Genomic DNA, 10,000 nt, shown 5'->3' with positions numbered 1-10,000 from the left:
CGAATGGCTCTTCTTGTCTGCATCACGTGGGCTTCGTCCGCATTACAACGCGCTCTTGTTTCTAGGAGTCCGCGTGTGGTAATATCCTGCCACCGGACGGGACTGCGAGGTCCAATGACGCCGATTGGGCTCTCGGCTCATTACGCGAGAACCAGACTCAGCGATCATCATTCATTTAAGACAAAGAGGGAGACAGATCACCACTTTTAATACCACTTGAACCATCCCCTCTTCCTGTGATCACTTTACTCGTAACATCACACAAAAAAGTCCACGAGAAAGAGGATCACCCAGAGATGTAAGAATGCCGGAATTTCACACCTCGAAAAACACTAAAGAATTAACAATAACAAACTGTATAGTTTCTCACTTAGCTTAAAAGCAGCCCCTTTTTTTGGCTTATTAATATAGCATTTTCCTTGAGTTGGCAGCCGCCGTCAATTATCACATCAAGTTTCTTTGAACTGCAGCCCGGACCATTTACAACACAAGGCACTGATCCTTTACACACCGCATGTAAATATATCAACAAAGGAGGCTTATGTAACAAGCGATTTTTTTTTTCACAATCGTCAAAGGTACCCACTCTTGATTTGTTCGGTTCGTTATTACTTTAACTATTTCAACTGTATCAAAACTCGGATTCAAATAAATACAAATGCTACCTTTTACAGTGGCACACAAAAAAAAGATCCTTTAGACTATTACAAAACAGTGCAGTTGCCAGAAAATTACAGGCTCCCGAAACGTGTAGCCATCGCCGTAACCAGCTGCCAAGAATCTGGCGACAGCAGCGAATTCGTCTTGAGGGAGTAATCCCAGTCTTGCCAGTCATGCAGGATCATGTCGTTGGCATGAGGGGCACGTGTATGGTCCGACGCAATTGCCACTTTAATTACCCGGGTCACGTAGGGATCGCTGCATTAGTGTACGCAAGGAAGATTCGTGGGGTACACTTTAACAGCATGCAGACGGCCATTAAAAACACCGTTACCGAGGCAACACGCATTGAAAATTCCAAATTAGGCTAGTCCCATCAAAAAGAAATCCTCACAGGAGTTGACTCTCAAAATACCAATGTAACTCGAACTTCTCTTCCTCTCGTTCCCCCTTACCACTTCTTTCCCTCTAAACAAAGCTTTTCCAATCCCCACCCACCCCAATCCAAGAACTAGCAATAACACTTCAAAAAGCCAAACTGTACTTACGGCGAATGGTCGTCCCTCGCTAGGCCTATAGACCGAAGGTAGTTATCAGGGAGTGAGGGGAACACTCCGCCCTGAGCACTGGCCCCCTTCTTCTTGCTGGGAGTCGACCTCGTCCTAATCAGCCGGGCAAAGTAAATCAATTAGTCTTGGAAATCGAAGGCAAATATATCTCATTGCATCGAAATATTTACAGTCCGGGTTGTGTCTTCAAGAGTATATCACAAACTGTTGAGGTTTCTTTACTGAAGTCAATTGACATAATTTTGTTTTACAATTAATTACATTGCAAAAAAAACAAAAAACAAAAAAACTATAAATGTATAAAAAAAAAAAATCAACAGTGAGTGTCCTTACATAGATATAAACGTGATACATAATCAAAACACATTATCTATCAACCAAACAACATATATTAGTCATGAAATGGTACACATTTCAATTCATCGAAATACTGACAATCAGGGTAGCGTGTTCAAAAGCATAAACTAATGTTAAAGGTTATTTACTGAAATCAAATGACAGAAACATTGCAATACGAAGAAAAGACAAACAAACAAACAAAAAAAAAAAAACAATAATGAAAATCCATACATGGATATAAATAGGATAAACAATCAAAGGTTCAACTATATATACATCAAATATATATAAATCAAATATATAAATCAATATATATATATATATCAAATGTACATCTCTATCTATATACTTCTTTATCTGTCTGTCTATCCATGTACACACATGAATATATATATGTATGTATGTATGTATGTATGTATGTATGTATGTATGTATGTATGTATGTATGTATGTATGTATGTACGTATGTACATATGTATGTACATATGTATGTGTGTATAGGAATATGTGTATATATGTGTGTATATATGTATGTGTATATATGTACATACACATACACACACACACACACACACACACACACACACACACACACACACACACACACACACACACACGCACGCGCACACGAAAACACACGCACACATATACATAAAAGCATATATGTGTATGTATATATGTATGCATATATATATATATAATATATAAATGAATATATTTGGATCTGTATATCAATATATATGGATCTTTTTATCTATCTATCTATCTATATATGTATATATATGTGTATGTATATACACATATATATATACATTAATATATAATATATATATATGTATATATGTATGTGTATGTATATATGTATACATTAATATATACATATATATATATATATATATTATATACATATTATATATGTATATATGTATGTGTATGTATATATGTATACATTAATATATACATATATATATTCTATACATATTATATATGTATATATGTATGTGTATGTATATATGTATACATTAATATATATATATATTATATACATATTATATATGTATATATGTATGTGTATGTATATATGTATACATTAATATATATATATATTATATACATATTATATATACTATATATATACATATGTATATGTATATATATAGTATATATAATATGTATATAATATATATATATATGTATATATTAATGTATACATATATACATACACATATACATATATATATATATATATATATATATATGTATATGTGTATGTATATATGTATACATTAATATATACATATATATATATATTATATACATATTATATATACTATATATATATACACACACACACACACATATATATATATATATATATATATATATATATATATATTACATACATATTACATATACTATATATATATATATATATATATATATATATATTTCATTTATATTATATATACTATATATATATATATTATATATACACACATCATGTATATTATATATACTATATATATATTATATACATACATACATACATACATACATAAATATACACACACATATATATATATACATATATATATATATATATAAATATATATATATACGTATATATTATATATCATACACTAGTTCAATGCAGTGTGAGTATATATATTTACATGTATATGCACATTTGTCTCTGCTATAAATAGAGGATTAAGTAATTCAAAATCCCATTCTAAACCATCGACATGTATGGCCTGCACAGCTGAGAAAAAAAATATTACCACCTCAACTAAAGGTCTTATTTGGCCCGCCGAAACCTTTACACGAGACCAAACACACACAGATAACTCCTTGTCATTTGGTTAATTGAAGCTTCATTGCATGCTCATTATTTTTATTCTATTTTGTTCGCTCGCTTCTGTATATCATTATTATTATTACTATTTTCATCTCTCTTTTCTTTACATCATCTTATTTCGTTGATTTATCTTTCGCTTCTCTACATTACCATCATCTAATTAACTATTATTAAATATGAAATATTAACGATTAACTATTATTTGCTGTTAATCGCTCGCTTCTTTGCATTACCATTATCTAATTAACTATTATTAACTATCAACTATTATTTGTTATTCTTTACATTATCATCATTATCATATTCTATTTTCTTATCCCTCGCTCCTTTACATTATTACCATCTCATTCTTTCTCCTTTATTCCTCGCTGCATTACAACATCACCGCGCTATTCTCCTTTCATCCACCTCCTAATGGTTCCGAGAGCTCGCCCTTACCTCGGCTGCGACCGGCGTCCCTGCCCCGGCGTCGTCCTCGCGCGGGATCCTCTCGTCGGCGTCGTCCCTGCTCCCGAGATTCGTCTTCTCGCTCGCGGCCCGGAAGGGGTTGGCGGACGAGGCGGAGGAGCCCGATTCTGGCGTGGACGGAAGGACCAGCTCCTGCTCCGCCACGTGCTTCTTCATGGGAGGGGGCTCCTCCTCTTCCTCCTCCTCTGTGTAGAGTGACGGAGGCGGCGACAGGGGCGTCACCTCTGGGTCCTGGGAACAGAGATATCCAACTTCATAGAGGCTCAGAGAACTCGTATACACCAGGAGACTATGAGTACCATTAATATTCAGTTATTCTAGCTAATGTAAATGTCGCCTTTGGATTAATATATCCTTTGATATATATTTTTAAAAAATAATAAAGTTTTAGCAATTGACTTGCAAGTGATCCACACTTTATTTCATCAACTAGTGCGGTTAAAACTGGAAAGCTACAGTGTATTTCTTTAAACGCCTAGTTTTACTATACCATTTCTCAGCCACATGAAAAAAATAATGAAATAATACTCTTCTGCGTTTTCCTTCTGTCATAAATTCATCCCGTGTCAGCGTCGCCACCCTATAATCTCAAACCATCAGAATTAACTACGTAAGGAAGTTACCGCTTCATGGAACCCACGAGAAAGCGAGATAATTGCGGACGGCAAGTTCTGTACGCGGCGCCGTGTGCGATAAATTTTCAGTTCCTGCCATGATTGTGGCCTAAAGAGGCCTTTACACCACGCACCAACAGGCCAAGCTTTAAACAATGGACAACGCAGACCCGTATTTCTGAACCTATATTATCTTTCTAGTTGCCTTTGTGATAAACTAACTCTATTTGCACGAATTCCTTCTAAGAACAAAAGCATTACAATGTGATCTAAAAGAACGCTAGTAAGCATAGAGGTCATCACTTCTTAAGGCTTCCCATACTTACTCCATTCCTAACCAAAGATAAAACAGGCTTACAAATTACACACATTTTACGATGAGGAGAATTCTGAACTTACACGTATATTTCCGAAGTAAAAAAAACAACAACAACAACATTAGGGGAAGGAAGAGAAAAAAAAAATACTCACGGAATGACTTCTTTTGGTAAGATGCCGCAGCCGAGTCTGGGGAGAGCGCGGTGTGGGAAGCTCCATCTCATCGTCACTGTCACTGCTCCCGCCCTTCTGCGAACAAGACAAAAGGGGTGCGAACTTATAACACGAAAGAATCACAAACAACAGCCTAGATCTCTCTCATTAACCCAGGTAATATCTACTCGTCTATCTGCTACAGTAAGCAAGTACATATATGCTTACGCTAAACACGGTAACCGCTAACAAGAGAGGTGAAAGTATTATATAAAAAGTATATATAGAAAAAAATGCACACACATACGCATAAATACACACACACACACACACACACACACACACACACACACACCACACGCACACGCACACGCACACGCACACGCACACGCACACGCACACGCACACACACAAACACATACACAAATAAATAAATAAATACAAAATAAGTACCACAACAAACTAACACGTCTTCCTAAACAGAATGTAGCACCGATGGGAGAATTCTACCGACATCCACCAAGGGTAAACAGATGCATCGTGAATATACCATACCGACCCGGTGCGCATGTGCGAGACAGGACAATGAAGCGAACAGGACACAAGTACAACTGATGATGCGAAACATGGTAGAGACTACAGACCTGCGGGGCGATGGTGGCCAGTCCCGTGCGGCGCAGCTTCTCATCGCCGGAGCGCTTCGATGGGGGCCTGGGGTGGGACAAGCAGGGCGTTAGCATAATGCAATGCAGGCGTCACATGCAGATATTGCGGGCCTCTTAACCTCTTACGTTTAACTCTCAGGTAATCAGTGTCGCATATTGTTGAGGGTATTTCATGAAGTACTGATAATGGTAAAATGACAAACATTTGGAAAATAAATATGCAAATAAAGTTATCTCAAGTGCATTGCCAAGGACACTACACTTGCGTTCAACCATAAAAAGGTGCATTAAACATAGGTTTTCAATGTGAGCTCTCCATTTGATCCAAACCAAGAAACTTTCGCAAGGAAAATATCGATAAAACAGTGCCGGGAACAGGACAACATAAACCAACAACAACAACAACAACAAAAAAAACACAAAATCAACTAAAACAATTCAGTAAAGAAATACGAGACTGCGGTGTTAACCCCACGTGCATATCTTACCTTCAGATCCTATGTAAGCACTTTTGTATACGGGGAATAGGCTCATTAAAACAGCGGTTATACTGGAACGTGATATATTGCTAAACATCCTTCACATAATACAAGATAAGGTTGTAATATAAATGTAATTCCTCTAGATAAGAGGTCTCTCGCGTTCTTTATCATATACTTTTTTAATATAAAAATCTACGAGCTTACGAGAAGAATAGTATCTTAAAAGATTTGTAGACAATATATCTAAACAGTGGAGTCGATATAGAAATAATGAACTCTGGAAAAGCACTTACAAATGACACAAGACACATACATGACCTCGGACGACATATCTACACCGACTCTCCTACACAGCTCAAGAACAAAGTCAGACTTGGAATGTGCAGGGGATTTAGAGCGCGACGGAGCCAGTGCCGTCCGCGCCTTGATACACGACAACTGCTCTGTTTTTTTTTTTTTTTTTTTGTTTTGTTCTTTTCTCCCCTGGCTTTTTCTCTTTATAAGGTAAGCCATATTTATCTTATTGATGCCTGTTGGCACACAATGATGAAATCAAGTATATAATTTTGGCCCAGTTATCGCTGACTGCAAAATCTTACAGGAGTTTAGGCATAGACTCATTAAGATCAACCATGTGTTGTTCCTGTGCAAGTAAGAAACGGAAAAGCGAACAAGAAAAATGATTACAGTATAGATCAGGTTCTCTGAAATTTAAGAAACAGAATGAAGCAGTTGCCAAACAATCAGAAATTATCGACTATACTGTATATGTATTCATGGAAGGCAAGGCTGGCTTACGATAGACTTGTGCGGAGTGGATGTTCTGATTACAAAATATTCCTCTTGGTGACGAAAATCGTCATGCGGCTGAACATCCTAACTTAACTACACCCAGCCAAGCACCAAGCTCCAGTACATACTCGAGACGTGAAAGTTCAATCACTTATTTCAATGTGACACTAGAGGCACTAGATTCTCACTGTAACACCACCCTTGTGTAACCCGGAACACACACAACGACACATCCATCTCTCGCAAAGACGTTGCGATCTCTTCATTCCTGAAGCGAGGGCTGGGGCACTGAACTCTCTTCACCTGACTCTTTGTCGGCTTGCGTACTCTTACACTCTGGCGATGCCGCAGGACTAGGGGTGTCCACGGGAGTTCCGTTTCCACCATAGGGTGTAGGAGGCAGAGATGGCAGTGAGGGAGGAGCCCCAGGAGTCAAGGGCTCCTGAGTAATATCTAAGCTAGCAGGGAAGAAGTACGTCTGCGCCCAAATATCATCCACAGGGGAATCGGTATCCTGGCGGATGCGGAGGGTACACGGGAGTCCTGGGGCCTGTGCTGGCGAGTCCCCGCCCAAAAGCAGCATGCAAGGAGGGCCTTCGCTGGGTTCCAGCACCAGGGATGGGCGTGGGGTCAGAGAGGGTCGCGGCGTGTGGAAGGGCGTTCCACCTAACTGGCCACTGTCGAGGCTCCACTCCCCGCTGGTGTCGATTCGAGGATCCCCAGCAGGCGTATACTCAAGTGAGGGCCGGGGAGTGGACCAAGGAGAGCCCTCGGGCGGAGTGCGGTAAGCTGGAGAGCCGAGGGGAGAGGACTCAGCAGAGGAAAAGAGCGGAGAAGCAGCCCGAGAACGGGGCGTCCACCACAGCTTCGCAGGACCCGGGGGCAGCGTCAGGGAATCCCGCCGATGCAAGGAGGGGTCGCCCATGTTTACGTCCGCGTACGCGTCTCTCTGCGTGGGTTCGGAACACGCCATGACGGAGCAAGCTACTGCGGATGATGGCGCCACCAGACTGTGGACGGTGGGCGTGGCCGCGCCCAGCTGGAGAGGACGGGAGTGAGAGAGGCTCCGGCCTGGAGTACCAGAGGCAACGTGCTGAGCAAGTGAGCCGTGAGACCACCTCTTGTGTTCCAGCAGCTCTTTTCTGGGATGCTCTTCTCCGATGCTCAGCAGCGGTCGGGTCTCACACTGCGCACATTCGTCCATCTGCGTAAGGTCTTCGCTAGTCAGTGATTTCAACTGTGCGGTAAAAACATCGTCGTTCTGCTTCCACGTTCGGTTATTTTGAGCCGAATAACTATGTGTTATGCCATTCGTTCTCCGGAAACCGTTTTGGTCTAAGGCTGTTTCTGCCAAGAAAATCTGGCTGGCAGTGTCAGGACTGGACTCAAAGGCAAGCTCCGTGACCTCAGTGAGCGAAGAAGCACTGATCCTCTGGCCCAGGTACAGCTCCCGGTGCTCGCTGCCTTCCTCCCTCAGCTGCACCTCGGATGCCCCGTGAACATCGCGGAAAAAGCTGGAGTCGAGGTCGGTGGTGGCGTTGATGTCCTCCAAGGAAGCCGTGAAAGGCGACGACGACGAGAACGGAGACACGGGGGACGCCAGAGCCAGCATCTGCGATGTTATGGATTGCGGGGACATCAGCAGCGGCGTGATGGCGAAGGGGGAGCCCGACCTGGCGCTGTTGCTCTCCTCGCTGTGCTCGGCTTCGTTCGAAGAGAGGAAATTGAGCGAAAGTTTGTTCTTGGGCGCCAAATACCGCTGCGGAGGAACCCTCTCGTCGTCAGCAAGGGCCCCCGTCCCGCCGGGGTCCTCGGCCGCCTCGTCGACATCTTTGCCCCGCCCCTCGAAGGCCAGGGGGGAGGGGGAGAGGGATGTGGGGGACATCGGGCCGGGCGACAGGTGTCCCGGCGGAATGGGCGAGCGGGAAGACAGGGAGGAAGTGCACGAGATGTCCTCTGCTTCCTCGTGTAACACAGACAGTTTTCGGGTCATCCTTGCAGCGTGAAAGGACATACGAAATCATACAATGTAAAGTGCACACAAATGTAAACTGTGCATTATACAGATGTGGAAGATATAAATGGAATACTGTTAAAGGGAGAATGAATTCGAAATATGCAAATAAAACCCGTTACCACAAGTTTATTCTTGGTAACGTCTCCATAACATGATCCATAGGTTATCTAAAAATAATCAGTATAACCCAACAGTTTGTTATACATATACAGCATATACTCGCATACAATGTACCCATGTACTTTGTCTATATCTTAAATCTGTGTGAGTGAGAGTGTGAGTGTGAGTGTGAGTGTGAGTGTGAGTGTGAGAGTGTGAGTGTGAGTGTGAGCGTGAGTATGAGTGTGAGTGCAAGTGTATGTGCGTACCTTCCGTGTAAAACTAATTGCAGACACAGCTAAAAAATACTTTTAGTTACTGAACAGTCTCAAACAAGCGCACTCGACACCTATAAACAACAAATAATCCTTTATAGCGCGCATGAACATCACAATCCCGACATTAATCAAGGGGTCCGCGCCACTTCCCGGCCGAGAGCACGCACACGCAGATCCGGGCGGCGGCTTCGAGCATCGCCAACAGACTCCTCTTGTGCTCAACATCCGCTTCCACAGCATTCGCGGCAATACGCACTCTCCGACAGTCGCCTTTGCAACGCATGCATAAATCCTCGAAAATGTTTACTATTAGTATTGTAAACCTATCTCTGCCAGGGTAAATTCTTGCAACATCCAAAATCGCCAACATTCGAGACTGAAGTGCATGCAACTGAGAAAAAAAAGAAATGACCTGCCCGTTACACCTGTATTATTTATAAACCCCCGGCCTTACCATCCATTATGAGATCTTATCAGCGGGGCCTTAATAATCCCGTGGGCCTCAGCCGTGTCCCTCTCCACGCAACACCTCATTAATTTCCTGCCGGTGACGAGGCAGGCCAGGGCACGAGACGCCCACGACACTCACAGTCTGCCTCCCACACCACGCCCTTTGAACACAATGCACGATTCGTATTTACGCAAGCCGGATTTAGAAATGGGACGCGTCGGGGTGGTGGACATGTGT

The 10,000-nt window shown here is 41.7% G+C and overlaps 1 protein-coding gene across 1 annotated transcript in view; it reads right to left on the bottom strand.

Moving 5' to 3' along the window:
- The window catches only part of LOC125027286, a 359,951-nt gene that overhangs the window by 11,905 nt on the left and 338,046 nt on the right, over positions 1-10,000 (bottom strand). The window contains exons 23-26 of the mRNA XM_047616260.1: positions 5,624-5,690; positions 4,980-5,075; positions 3,865-4,125; positions 1,209-1,322 (exon numbers count right to left, since the gene is read on the bottom strand). Of these exons, the coding sequence (XP_047472216.1) occupies positions 1,254-1,322; positions 3,865-4,125; positions 4,980-5,075; positions 5,624-5,690 (493 nt within the window). The 3' untranslated portion in view covers positions 1,209-1,253. The remainder of the gene's footprint in view (positions 1-1,208; positions 1,323-3,864; positions 4,126-4,979; positions 5,076-5,623; positions 5,691-10,000) is intronic.

This window comes from Penaeus chinensis, chromosome 7, assembly GCF_019202785.1.
Source record: "Penaeus chinensis breed Huanghai No. 1 chromosome 7, ASM1920278v2, whole genome shotgun sequence".
Taxonomy (NCBI): domain Eukaryota; kingdom Metazoa; phylum Arthropoda; class Malacostraca; order Decapoda; family Penaeidae; genus Penaeus; species Penaeus chinensis.
Note: the sequence above shows the minus strand (reverse complement) of the source record. Positions and strands in the feature narration are given on the sequence as shown.